The 15,387-nt window shown below is 40.1% G+C and overlaps 1 protein-coding gene across 1 annotated transcript in view; it reads right to left on the minus strand.

Moving 5' to 3' along the window:
* LOC139130278 (latrophilin Cirl-like) overlaps positions 1-8,934 on the minus strand; it is a 28,401-nt gene extending 19,467 nt beyond the window's left edge. The window contains exon 1 of the mRNA XM_070696030.1: positions 8,628-8,934. Coding sequence (XP_070552131.1) covers positions 8,628-8,934 — 307 coding nt within the window. The remainder of the gene's footprint in view (positions 1-8,627) is intronic.
* Between the last annotated feature and the right edge of the window lie 6,453 nt (positions 8,935-15,387).

Consider the following 15,387-nt stretch of genomic DNA (forward strand, 5'->3'; position numbering starts at 1 on the left):
GTTACTCTTTCCACAAACGATAAGGACCATGCAATGGGTGAAGCAACTTCGGTGATAATCCTCATTTCCTAACAGGTGTATACAACCATATTTTATCTCCAATGTCATAGTTAATGTCCTTAGCGCGCTTGTCATACTGCATCTTCTGCTTTTGCTGCGCTAACTGGATATTATCGTGAACAAGTGGCTGAATTTCACACAATCGTTGAACCACTGTTTCACCATAGTCCTTAGGGTCAGTGAAGGTCGTTGTCGGCTTAGTGAGAGTAACATTAATTGGTAATTTTGGTTCTCTTCCATACAATGTATAGAAAGGCGACTCCTTAGTCGATTCCTGCTTACATGTCTGGTACGAAAACAATGCCATTGGCAAATATAGATCCCAGTCAGTCTGATTATGATTGACGTACATACTTAATATTGTAATTATTATCCCGTTAAACTTTTCAACCAATCCGTCCGCCTATGCAGTGATAACTGGTTGTCTTTAATTTTCTCGTACTCATTAATTCACAAGTCTTTTGCACCAATGTCGACAGGAAGTTTCTACCACGATCAGACAACAATGTCCGAGGCGCAGAATGTCGGGCAATAATCTCATCAACTAACAGTCGAGCAACAACATCCGCAGTTGTCTTTTCAATGGCAAAGGCTTCAGGCCAACGTGTAAGATAATCCGAAAACACAATTATAAAGCGATTACCTCGTTCAGTAGTTGGAAGTGGTCCTAATACGTCAACAGCTACACGATCAAAGGGGCCATCAACAGGTATAGGCTGTAACAGTGCAACTGGTAAATTCTTTGGAGTCTTTTTCGTAGAGCAGTCAACACACGATTTACACCAGTGTTCAATATCTCTAAACATTCCAAACCAATAGAATCGTTCTTGTATCTTACTGTACGTCTTGTGGAACCCTAGATGACCTGAGGTGACCTCGTCATGGCATGACATCATCACTTCATCCTGCAGGGCGTGAGGAATGACCAGCTGTTTATGCATTTCTCTTTGCCGACTTCCTTGGGTGGGCATCCATAGATGATACAGTACACCATCTTCAATAACGTACTGGTCAGCGTGTAAAATAACTTTCCTAGCTGTCTTTGTATTGATGGGAAATTCATCACCGATCAAATATGATATAAGCAGTTGCAGGGTCAAATCACGTTATTGCAATTCTCTAACTTGGTCTAATTGAAGTCCAGGGCTGTCTGTCGCTGCAATGATGAAGTCACGTGCACTTTTGTCTTCATCATCGTGTTATGTAGGTCATTTCCCCACACTCATCATGACCTGAGTTCAATTAGTCTAGAACATTCTCAAGGTCACTGCCCCTGATGACCTAACAACCTTGAATTCAATTAGTCATGTTTGGAATGTTCTGGAAAGTTGATTAGTTGTGTAAGGGAGATAATTTTAGAACAGTAATTAGCATGTCAATAAAAGTTCTAGATTGTTCTCATATGCCTTTATAAAAGGGACGTGCTCAGCTTCCAGTCAGACTTTTGGGATCGTGTCTCTTGTGTGTTACTAAACTCCAGCAGTAGTCATTCTCAAGACTTTCAAGACCTTCACTGTCAACGCTGGATTTATACTGTGGACTTTGTGCAGCTTCAAGCCTGCAAGCCAAAGGACTGTTCATTCATTCGACTGACTGTTACAACTCTGAGACTGGAGCTTTGCCGTCCCAGCTGAGATAAGTAGTCTGTACACTTTTAGAGCTTGTACTCTATCCCTGACTTAGCAATTAGTTTTATTTTTGTAATAAATTTTGTTTAAACGTTAACTGCTGAGTTCACCCTTTTGTTCGTTTTCTCTGCACGTAACAAATTGGGGGCTCGTCCGGGAGACGAATATTTTGAGCCGTTTGACAACATTTTGACAGCCTTTTCAAAACTACTGTATACTGTGAACTCAGCGAAATTTAATCATGGCGGAATTTAAACCAGACGAATTTATGGATGACCTTGATCAGGACACATTTAATTCCCTCAGAAAAGACAACCTCATAACACTGGCCAATTTCCTTAAAGTAGAAGTCAAAAGATCTATGCGCAAGAGGGAAATACAGTACCGTATTGCCAAACATCTAGTTGATTAGGCCAATTTGAGGAATCCACCCTGAAAGATTATGAGCCCGAGTCTACCTCTGAACTCAGAAAATTAGAATTAGAAATGCAGACAAATTTGGAGATCAAGAAACTAGAATTACAAATGAGAGAGAAAGAATTACAAATGGAAGAAAGACAGAGAGAAAAGGAGAGAGAATTGGAAGAACATCGACTACAGTTAGAAATGAGACTTTAGAGCTTGGACAGTCAGGAAAATTCTTCCCTTCAGACAAGTTTGACATCACTAAGCATTTCAGGTTAGTTCCCCCTTTCCAAGAAAAGGATGTTGATAAATATTTCCTCCATTTTGAGAAAATTGCTCAGAGTCTGAATTGGCCTAAGGAGTCCTGGTCTATGCTTTTGCAGAGTGCTTTGGTGGGTAAAGCCAGAGAAATTTACATTCAGTTGTCAGTAGAGCAGGCTTCAGATTATGATTCTGTGAAGGAATTAATTCTCAAGGGCTATGAGTTGGTGCCTGAAGCTTACCGTCAGAAATTTAGGGATTGTGAGAAGGTGAAGGATCAAACTTATGTTGATTGCTCGAACAAAAGAACAACTGTTTGATCGTTGGTGTTCTTTGAAAAGGTCAGTCAGAATTATGACAAATTACGACAGCTCGTTTTGATTGAGGAATTTAAAAGGTGCATCCGGAGTGACATCAAAACGTTTATCAATGAACAAAAGGCAGATACATTGGAGGTTGCTGCACGTTTGGCCGATGATTATTCATTGACCCACAAATCTTCATTTCTCAGCAAACCATCCCAGTCTTTTCCATACAGGAACAATGCAGGTAAATTTAACTCCTCCTTTTCATCCAAGAATTTCTCAAAGGAGAGTAGGAAATCAAATGGCAACAGTTCACAGAGTTCAAGTAACACTCCCACATCATCAGATCCCAAGTCTCAATCTCCTTCTGACAAACAGTTCGGTACACTTTCTTGTAATTATTGTAAGAAAGACGGCCATTTAATGTCAGAGTGTTTCAAATTGAAAAGAAAACGTGAAGGTCAAAGTGGTCAAAGTGGATCTAAGCCCACCGGCTTTATTTCTTCATCAACTCAATTAGAGTCTAATAATGTGTGTAACACATTTTCTGAGGTTAAACCCCTCTCATCCCCAATTAATGAGGTCAAGGTCAATTCTTCTCAGATAGCATTATGGGTATTTTCGAACCATTTATTCATGATGGTTTTATATCACTTTCTAGTGATTTCTCTTCCGCTACCCTGTCAAAATTTTAAGAGATACCGGGGCTTCCCAGTCTCTTTTGTTGCAGATACCCTGCCGTTTTCTGAAAAGTCATTTCAGGTTCTAAAGTTCTTATTAAGGGGGTAGATTGCAATGACTTTATTCCTGTTCCTCTCCATAATGTCTATTTGTCTTCGGACTTTGTTTCTGGACCTGTGACTTTAGGTATTAGGCCTTTTTTGCCTTTTGAAGGGATTCACCTTCTTCTTGGAAACGACCTTGCTGGGGACAAGGTCATTACTAATCCACTTGTGACTGATAATCCTAGTTTAGATCAAAATCCAGAGCCAATAGAGGAAGACATTCCCGGCCTTTTCCCATCATGTGCCATTACTCGAGCCATGTCAAAGAAAACTTCCGAGAATCAAAATACTCTCAAAAATAATGTCACAGATGTTGACTTAATGACACCTTTCTCAGTCAGGTGTTTGACACGGATCATTCCGTTATCCCTCGTGGATTTGAAACTTCCAGTAAAACTTCTGCTGACCAAAGTCAGACATTTTCTAGATCAAATCTCATTGCAGAACAACACAAAGACCCAGATATTTGTGTTTGTTTGACAGGGTAGATGATGAAGGTAAAACTTCAGATAGCTCTGTTTCCTATTATACAAAATCTGGTATTCTCATGCGTAAATGGAGACCTCCAGATGTTTTGGTTGATGACGATTGGGCTATAAAACATCAAATTGTGGTTCCAAAGCCCTATCGTGCTGAAATATTGCGCCTGGCCCATGAAACGCCCTGGGCTGGTCATTTAGGAGTCAGGAAAACTTATCATAAAATTCTCAGTCACTTTTATTGGCCTAATCTCAGGCAGGATGTAGCACATTTCTGTAAAACTTGTCACACATGTCAAATGGTAGGAAAGCCAAATCAGACTATTCCAAAGGCCCCTTTACAGCCAATTCCTGCATTTCAAGAACCATTTAGTAGGATACTAATAGACTGTGTTGGGCCCCTACCAAAAACAAGATCAGGAAATGAGTACATGTTGACAATTATGTGTACATCAACTCGGTTCCCCGAAGCCATACCACTGAGAAATATAAAGACAAAGACTATAGTGAGAGCTTTAGTCAAATTTTTCACTTTATTCGGCCTCCCTAAATGTGTCCAGTCTGATCAAGGCTCCAACTTTATGTCTGGAATTTTTCAACAAGTAATGGATCAGCTAGGCATTAAACAGTATAGGTCATCCGCCTATCATCCAGAAAGTCAGGGTGCTCTTGAGCGATTTCATCAAACTTTGAAAACCATGATTAGGACCTACTGTTTCGATACAGAGAAGCAGTGGGATGAAGGAATTCATTTTCTGCTCTTTGCTGTTAGAGAGTCAATTCAAGAGTCTCTTGGTTTTAGCCCATTTGAGCTTGTATTTGGACATACAGTCCGTGGCCCACTTAAGCTCGTTAAAGAGAAATTCCTATCAGACGATGAGGATTGTCTGAATATTTTGCAATATGTGTCCGATTTTCGTACGAAACTCTCTAAAGCATGTGAATTAGCCAGAGAAAATCTTGAGTCATCTCAGCAGTCAATGAAAATCAAATATGATAAAAGCACCTCAAAACGGAAGTTTGAACCAGGTCAAAAGGTTCTTGTTCTACTTCCAATTCTGGCAAACCACTCCATGCTCGTTACTTTGGGCCATACCTAATTGATAAGAAATTGAGTGATTTAAATTACATCATAATAACACCTGACAGGCGAAAACAAAAACAGCTATGTCACATAAATATGCTTAAGCCATATTTGGATAGGGATAATCCTACTATAACTCAGCCTGTCAGTGCAGTCAGTTCAAACCATTATGAAGATAGTGATACTGAAATGACTTGAGTGAAAATACTCTAAACTCAAAGCTGGGCTCGGTCAAGCTTCAGAACTCAGAAATCCTGGAGAAGCTGGAGTCTACAAAGTTGGCACACCTCCAGCCAGAACAACAACAACAGGTGAAAGAACTGCTCCAGAATATCAACACCTATTTCAAGATGTTCCAACGAGGACAAACGTCATCTATCACGACGTTGATGTTGGGGACAGTAAGCCTGTAAAACAACATCCATACAGACTGAATCCAACAAAAGCGAAATATCTCCAGGAAGAAGTCAAATACCTGCTGGACAATGACTTTATTGAACCCAGTAAAAGTAACTGGAGTTCGCCGTGCATACTTGTTCCCAAATCAGACCACAGTTATCGTATGTGCACGGACTTTAGGAAGGTCAACACTTTAACAAAGACAGACACTTTCCCAATACCGAGGATTGATGACTGCGTCGACCGAGTGGGAAAAACAAGTACGTGACGAAATTTGACCTACTGAAGGGATTTTGGCAAGTCCCTCTGACGGATCGTGCTCGTGAAATATCCGCCTTTGTTACACCAGACGGATTGTTCCAGTACAAGGTGATGCCATTCGGAATGAGAACTCTCCGGCAACGTTCCAACGGATGATCAACGACGTCATATCCGGGCTAGACGGGTGTGCAGCCTACGTTGACGACGTCGTCCTGTATAGTGACACCTGGGAGGAACACATCAAGCTCATGCGGAAGTTCTTTGAGAGACTGAGCAAAGCAATGTTGACTGTCAACCTTGCCAAATCTGAGTTTGGTTGGGCAAGGGTAACTTACCTCGGACATACTGTAGGACAGGGTGAGGTAAAACCTGTTGATGCCAAAATCAGTGCCATTTCAAGTTTTCCCATACCAAACTGCAAACGACAACTGATGCGCTTTCTCGGTATGGCTGGTTACTACAGAAAATTCTGTCCAATTTCTCCACAATTACTGAGCCTTTGACTAACTTACTTAAAAAGAAAGTAAAGTTTGTTTGGTCAGAGCAATGCCAACAGGCATTTGATACACTTAAAGCCATACTGCAAAGTGCCCCAGTGTTGTCTGCACCAGATTTCATTTTGCCATTCAAATTAGCTGTAGATGCTAGTGATACGGCTGCTGGTGCTGTTTTATTGCAAGAGGATAGTCATGGTATAGATCATCCTGTTTGCTATTTTTCACGCAAATTTAACAAATCCCAGAGAAACTACTCTACAATCGAAAAAGAGTGTTTATCTTTGATATTAGCTTTACAGCATTTTGAAGTTTATGTTACTTCTTCAAATCAGCCAATAGTGGTTTATATTGATCACAACCCTCTTGTTTTTCTGCAGAAATTTAAAGGCAAAAATCAGAGATTGCTAAGATGGAGTTTAATGTTTCAGGAGTTTAATCTTGACATTAGACATATCAAAGGCAGAGACAATTTAATTGCAGACTGTCTCTCTCGTATTTAGAGTTTATTGTTGTTCACTTTCAAGAAATTTTACTTTAGAGTAAAACAAAATTTGAGTACTTAAATCCTTTTCAAGATTACATTTGTAAAAGAAAGATTTTTCTTTGAAAATTTTCTTTTTGAAGAGGGGGTGTGTTATGTAGGTCATTTCCCCCACACTCATCATGACCTGAGTTCAATTAGTCTAGAACATTCTCAAGGTCACTGCCCCTGATGACCTAACAACCTTGAATTCAATTAGTCATGTTTGGAATGTTCTGGAAAGTTGATTAGTTGTGTAAGGGAGATAATTTTAGAACAGTAATTAGCATGTCAATAAAAGTTCTAGATTGTTCTCATATGCCTTTATAAAAGGGACGTGCTCAGCTTCCAGTCAGACTTTTGGGATCGTGTCTCTTGTGTGTTACTAAACTCAGCAGTAGTCATTCTCAAGACTTTTCAAGACCTTCACTGTCAACGCTGGATTTATACTGTGGACTTTGTGCAGCTTCAAGCCTGCAAGCCAAAGGACTGTTCATTCATTCGACTGACTGTTACAACTCTGAGACTGGAGCTTTGCCGTCCCAGCTGAGATAAGTAGTCTGTACACTTTTAGAGCTTGTACTCTATCCCTGACTTAGCAATTAGTTTTATTTTGTAATAAATTTTGTTTAAACGTTAACTGCTGAGTTCACCCTTTTGTTCGTTTTCTCTGCACGTAACAATCGTCTTGCGGTCGTCTGGAAAGTCCATCTGCATTTGCATGTTTTGTAACTGGGCGGTGTTGAATTTCAAAGTCATATTCTTGCAAGGTCAATGACCAGCGGTCGAGTCGTCCTGTAGGCTCCTTAATAGTCATTAACCATTCCAGTGGGTTGTGGTCAGTAATAACAGTGAAGCGTCTGCCAGTATGGTCGGAAATGCTTAATCGACCAAATTATGGCTAGAGCTTCTTTCACAATCGTCGAATAGTGTTTCTCATGTTTTGTCAAAGTTCGGCTAGCATAAGAAATAACAACTTCTTTCTTACCACGTACCTGTACTAAGCAAGATCCAATGCCAGTGTCACACGCATCTGTATGCAGAACAAAGGGTTAATCAAAATCAGGGTATCCGGGTATTGGTGTTGAAATAAGCGCTAACTTCAAAGTGCACAAAGTGTTTTCGCATTCGGTACTCATTTAAATGCATTGTCCTTCATCAACAGTTTGTTTAGAGGTGACGTCACTTTGGCAAAGTTCGGCACAAATTGTCGATAGTATGATGCCAATCCAAGGAAACTTCATGCAGACAAATATTCTTTGGTTGTGGATAATTCTTTACTGCATCAATTTTCTTAGGATTCGGTTTAATTCCATCTCGTGTCACAATATGTCCTATATACTCGATTTCAGTCTTACAGAAGTGACATTTCCTACGTTTGAATTTCAGTCTGGCCTTTGAATCGATCGAAGACCTCACGCAAATGGCGGAGATGCTCATCGAATGTTTTTGAAAACACAATGACATCATCAATGTAAATCAGGCATATTTCCCATTGAAGTCCAGCAAGTATTAATTCCATTAAGCGTTTAAAGGTACTTGGCGCATACATAATCAAAAGGGCATAACATTAAATTCATAGAGTCCGTTGTATGAAACAAAGGCGGTCTTTTCTCTATCTTCCGGCGCGACCTCAATTTGCCAGTATCCTGATGCTAAATCTATAGTTAAAAAATAACGTGCTTGCCCGAGGGCATCCAGACTATCGTCGATGCGCGGCAGCGGGTAAACATCCTGTTTCAAAACATTGTTAATTTTCCGGAAGTCAATGCAGAAATGCTGTGATTGGTCCGCCTTGGAAACAAGAAGAATCGGGGCCGACCATGGGCTCGTCGAAGGTCGAATAATGTCATTGTCCTATATAGACTGAATATGTTCTCGTACAACAGGTCGTTGACTGGTGGGAACGCGATATGGGCGTTGCTTAATAGGAGGATGCTCACCAGTGTCAATACGATGTTGTACAATGTTTGTATTTCTCAAATCGTTGCCATTTTTTGCAAATACGTCGTCGTATTCCAATACTAGCTCGTCAAGCTGTCTTGTCTGCTTGGCAGACAAATCTGTCGTCTCGCACAGATTCACGTGGCTCCTTGAATTACCACCTTCGGGCAAAACCTCATCCAGGCCAGTTGCCAATAATTCGCCTGGGTTGCAATTTCCTCGGTCCTCGTCAAGGCACATATGCCTAGAACCGGCATTCACTGGGTGATCATTATTATTACACACATCGTCATTTTCAGCACCCATATTCGCTACACACGCAATAACATTATCGTCGTCAGCAGTTTCAAACACACCAAGGTTCGTACATCTGTATATCTTCACAGGCTTATCTCTTGGGTTTACAACTAGAACAGGGGCATGCCCATTATTTACAGTCATGATCACGTGGGCGCGCTTCCACAAAGCCACAATTTCCATTGTCTACATCTATGGCTGCCATGAACATTTTATGTGAACAGGCAGGAACTACTAAAGTTTCTAAGGCAACTACCGAACAGTCTTTCAAACGACTTTTACTAAGGCCACCATTAACTTCAGCGGGGTATCACATCCCTCTACGGTGGCTTGTGTTTAGTGAACATGATGTCAAGTCCGATATCATTCATTAAATCAGCTCCTATCAAACAGTCATACATGGAATTTGCAATAACATTAGCAGGATAGGGAAATTTCTTACCGGCAATCTTAAAGTCGACTTCTATTCTTCCCATGATGTTTAGTTGTTTCCTTCTAATGTTGTCACACAAATTCAAGACGTCTGTAACAGCGGTTTATTCCTCAAACTAAGCAAAGTTTGACGTAACTTTTCACTTACTATCGTCGTTCCGGATCCAGTATCCTTTAATCTTGACATCATCATCACCAATCTTTCCGTCAATACTACAGCTATGATTAATTGTTCCGATAACATAAGTCCGTATTTCGTCCTCCGGGGACATCATCAAATTTAATGTCTGCCATCCGGATATCCCCTCGTTCGATGGCAGTTTCTAGTTTGACGAATTCTGCTGTGGTCTTGGTTGAAATTGACTTGCTTGCTGCTGTTGTTGTTGCGGGAACCAGTCGATGGGTTGAATGGTGCAGGCTGCTGTGGCTGAATAAATGGATATCCAGCGGTTTGCTGCATTTGCTGGACATTTGCGGCTGTTGTCGCTGATTTTGGCGATCAGGACAATGACGCTGCACGTGCCCAACACGGTGAATATTACAGATCGGTAACCATCGGTGGTTCGCTGGTTTCTGCCGGGTGCACCTCTATTTCTTGAGGGGCGTCTATCTCGGCTGGTCTTGCGGTTAGCTGGGGCGGCTTTATCAGGGAAGTCAGAATTCTTTTCTAACAGGGCATTAAATTTCTCCATCTTTTTGTCTATCATTGTCTCCATTTTCTTTACCAAAGTCTCTAGCATTGATTGCATTATATTTTCGGAAGTGGGCAGTTGTACAGCAGCCATAGTCTTGTCTTCTTGGCTGGCTGATTTAGCATTGAAGGGGTCTAATGTGGAGGATAACAAAACATCACTCTTACCGTTGACAAGCTCTTCATTGCACTCTTCAACTTTTGCAACACGTACGGCCTCTTCAAACATACCAGGGTCTTATGACATCACCATTCGCATCAGAGACGAGCGCAATCCACGGATGAAATGTTCTCTCAAGAGCTCAGACTGAAACTCACGGGACATATCCATGTGAGCACGCAGAGTCAGTCGCTGTATAATTCTAGCGAATTCCTCCACTGGCTCACCTGGCTTCTGATTGCGATTATACAGTTTGTTGTAGAAAAGTCTCTGAGTTTCTTTTGGCAGGAAATTTTCTCTCAGGGCCTCAGTAACTTGGTCATAGTCGTACTTGGTATGATCATTCAAGTCATTCCAAAAGTCAGCTGCAAAATCTCGGCTTTTCGCTCGTCTGTCCACTTATTAGCTCTGGCAGCACGATCAAATTCTTTCAGAAAAATTTCAACGTCGTCACCAAGTCTTCATAAATCTTGATGGAGTTACAACAGTTCGGGCTTCGGTATATCCGGCCATATCAGGATATCTTGCAACAGGGGTGTCGATTGATCGTTGTCTATGGCCTGGCATTATAATACAAGCAATGTTCGAGCAACACAAATGTACGTACCAATCCTTCGAAAGATGAGCGGCACAAAATCACGTCGAGCAGAAGGCGCTGGCTTGAGTCGATCCAAACCGCTGCACACCAAATATGTCACGTAGCGTGGTTGTGATGTGGCTATTGTCGGGTACGTACACTCTGTGGCAGGGAACGTCAGGCAGTAGACGTATAAGAGACGGCAACGGTACACAGAAATATACTCTAAGTCGTAGCACTTTATTCAGCTGAGTAACATTAGTTACACGGTAAAACTTCTATGTCTCACACTAGTCTAATAATAGGCATCGGTCACGGTCAGTGTCGTCTCGAGCGTCGCAACAGGTTCTACTTTAACACACTAAAATGCAGAGTTTATATTGGGTGAATATCTGGCTTTGTCATGACTTTGGTATGCGTCTATCATTATCTAAAGAATTAACTAACGGCAGTCGGCATACGTGCAAAGGACAGGAAGGTCGCTCCCATCAGTACATCTGTCAACATAACGCAGGAGGTCTTCCTTAAGTGTCCGGTCGGTGTTAATGACTTAAGCTGTTGTCAAAACAATACGTTCACTAAAGACGGATGAACGGTTACATCAAAAGGTCACGAAAATAAACAAGGGAATCGTTCTCACGATGCACCACGTGCAGAAGGGGTCAATGTCGGTCATTCATTGTCAGTCATACAAACTAAATTGAAGTCATAAAATATCATATAATATTAACTATCGAGTGGCTACGTCACAATGATATTGGTTGATAGCACAGCAAACAATACCTGCATTTTGTATGTAGATATAGATTAGTAGTGTCTATTATCATGGAGGTGAAAACCTCAATGCTGTGATTCAGTGAGCTACTGCTCCATGCGCCTAGAAACGGATTAACACCACTCAACTATGAGGGTTTCTCACAGAATAGTTTGCCTTCGCTCGTTTAAGTCACAATATTTCTGTGGTGAAGACTTTTTCTCGCATCATTTTGGCTGATATGAATCAATCACCAGTCAGCGGCAACAAATTAAAAGGTAATAATTTAAGAAAACTTGAACATAAAGACAATAACGCCATATAATCTGAGCCGCTGCTGTCATCGAGGAGTGTTCCGCAAAATTGCGTGCCATCGGTATCATTAAGAATGCGCTTCTCCCATGACAAATTATCGAGCTTCGGCATTCATGTTTGGTTGTTGTTTGATCCTTTGCCTGACATTCGCAGACTGTCTTTAACACTTTCGGACATCAATGTGGTTCTTGTGGACTTTCGAGGACGTCTTTTTCGTTTTTTTTTTCATTTCATTCTGCCTTATCCGTCACTACAGTGAATGCTGAACATGTACCAGTTCGGGTTATGTCTCTCAATAGAGCATAGTTCAGAAGAGCCAATGGCGTAACGAATATGTAATGACGGTTAAGCCACGAACCAATTGCGCACATTATTTTGCCTTTAGTGTTAAAAGTTACATGTGCTCACTTTGGAATGATATGCTAAGATCGCGATCTAAACTGGCAGATTCGACGATCGAGCGCGACCGTTTGCTAGCCGGAAGTGCATGAGACCAAGTCAGTTTGTGACGTTCTCCTGTATTAAAATTGTAAGGATTGCTCCATGCATAAAGATTTTTGCGTATCTTTCCATTCTGGCATGTTAGTAATGAGTAATAAGACGCACTTATCTGCTTTTGGTCACAGCAATTTTATCCGGCACACATGTTTTTGAGCAAAAAAAGGGTCAATCGTTCAAGGAAATGCAAGGTTATCGAGACAGTCGTGCTCCATCGTGCTCCGATAACCGACAAGAACAGTTATCCCATCGTTGCAAAGCCGAAAACATTCTTCATACTACATATGACTAAGTTAAATGAACATTTGACATAATTTACAAAGGTCAAATTGGCATATGTAAGAGCGGTACCTTGCCAAAAATATTTCAAAGAAATAATTTTTGATGACCCAACCACTTGAGTCAGTCGCCATCGCGACTTTGCTGAGTCATTTGTGTAATGTTTGGGTGAATCTTCTGAATGCGATGCAATCTGTGAGCCTAGATTTACACTATTAATGTTTATGCCATTGGCGACTGAGGTTAGCTGATTCAGAGTACAAAAAATTACACACAAGTCTGTTGGATTTGTACCAGATTTCTTATTAGTATTTCAGTTCTTATAAAAACAGTGATGTGAAGTCTCAAGATAATTAATTAATTATATTTTTCAGAAGTACATTGACATTTTCAGTATAAAGTAACAGTTGAATAACCATAAAAGTTACATTTTGCACGTACAACAAATGCTATTCATTAAAAAAGTTATGACAATATGAAGGGGTCATTCACTGAGGAAACTCGGCATGTCAAGTTCATTAGTCTTTTCTATTTGGAAAAAGATCAATTTTATTTTGTTTTGTAAAACAGGTGCAACAAGCCCCCTATTTTCCATCAAATTATTCTGTCAGACTGAGTCACAATCATTGGAAAATTTTACAAACATGCTATCTTTTTCTCAATCAACATATTTTTCTAAGTCATTTCAAATTGATAATAAGACGAATGGTGTCCTTTAAAATGCGATTTCAGAATTCTAACAACTAGTTCAGGAATTTGTATATACACGGGAGTCATGGTAGACTTCACAGAGGAATCTACGATATTAATCAAATGTTAGGGAAATTTGTAGTACCATGGGATCGGTCAATCTCACTATGAGACATAACCTGGACTGTATACTAGTATGTCCCGGAATTTAGGTATTCGCTGTTATTAAGACCTCCATTAGAAAGTGCCATTTATGTGTATATTACGACCTCTTCAACAAATATTGGACATTATGAAATGCATCCACTGCTCCAGGTGCATTTTAAACACTAAAAATATCTCAAATAAAACATTGGGTAGGTGGAAAAAGGAACGGTTATTAAAATATACGGCTCGCCGAGGCCACTCGTCTGACTCGGATTTCGTTGCCAAATGGAACCTTTGATGCTGATCAATACTGCTATCTGGGGATCATTGAATGTACAAAACTCATGGGCGATTCGTGAAAAGCAAACTTTACCATGACATCATCCTAATTTGAACTGGTCTTACCGTTACTCGTGCTGTAAATTGTAATGCTTGATATATGCTTTCTGTGCTCCGAACTAACTTGAATTGGATTTTCAAAAATTTCACAAGTCTGGCATCGTGTCTCGCTAATACTGAAAAAGTATCAACTTTCTGGAGCGGCGACCTTATGACAAAAACAGCACGATGCAATTGTTAAGCCTAATAGCTGCGCACACAAGATGATCTTGGCGTACGCGGTGAAAGCTAGGTGTCAACGGAATTTTCAAAGCCGATGCTGTGTAAGTGCAGGCGTCAACATTCATTACACTGTGACACTGTGGCGTACCTTAATCCTTTTTCAGTTAAGACTTTACAGTAGTCTATTAACGCAAAAACGTTCATATGTTACTCTTGTCAACTTTCATCGCAAAATTTCAGCCATAATAAGAAACTTCCAAACCAACAAAGTTATCACATTTATCAATAGTACAGTAATACTCTCCAGCTTATTTTCGACATAAAATGCCTAAATAAATGTTGAAAGCTACCTTAAATAAAGATCACTTCAACGATCAAACTAATCAAACGATGTTTCCTTTTTAACAGTGCGGTTCAGCTATCGGGACTGAGTTGTTTTCACCATGGACTCATACACAAGTGTTGATCACATGCTTTACCTTTCATTTGGAACGGAAAACTGGGAGCTGGGCAGTAAGATTATGAATGCTTATCAGTGTTTAATAACCATTCTGTAATGTAACTTGAAGATAGTATATACTGGATTTTGGGTATATTTAGAAATGAAATGTTGTAAGTAGTGTTTTACAATCACGTTAATGAGTTGTAATTACTCATTTCATTCTCTGCCTTGAATAAATGGTGTATTTTGAGAAACTGTTCTTGTACTTTTGAGAATAACATTGTTCGACATTATTACATTATTACTTGCATATGGATCAACACAGTTGCCTGTGTTTAATAACATATGAAATTTAATTTTGTCCATTGATAACAAACAAAAAATCGATCAAACCTGTTTGATATGCCAATTGCTTTTAATGACCATTTTTTAAAAAGAACATCTCAACCATCCTCATATAAACTGTTAAAGTATAATTAATTTTAGTCACTTCATTAGAAAAATCAGCAGCTGTGGCGGTTATCTAGCATTCAAATTACAAAGAGCTGTTATCACTGTCACTGGAATCTACGTATTAAGCTATTCTCTTTAGACTATGTACTGTTTGCAGTATCATTTCAGTTAATGCATAACACGAGTCCGATTTAAAAATTACCAATACTAATTAAGAGTATTTCTTCACCTGGAAGATTTATCCATTTGCATTTTTATGAAGATATCACGTATTAAACATCTCCTAACCGCTCTCACGCTTATAGTGAGCAAAGTGAGGTTAACCAGGCTTCAATTTTCGGGTCAACTGTGCATTGGAATTGTGCGCTTGCACAATCAGGAGGCGAAATGTTTCCTAACATATAACTGTTTGAGCGTCGGAAAGAGAAGCCAGCTGAAGCGATTCCTATAACTTCAACAAAAC

This window comes from Ptychodera flava, chromosome 3, assembly GCF_041260155.1.
Source record: "Ptychodera flava strain L36383 chromosome 3, AS_Pfla_20210202, whole genome shotgun sequence".
Classification (NCBI taxonomy): domain Eukaryota; kingdom Metazoa; phylum Hemichordata; class Enteropneusta; family Ptychoderidae; genus Ptychodera; species Ptychodera flava.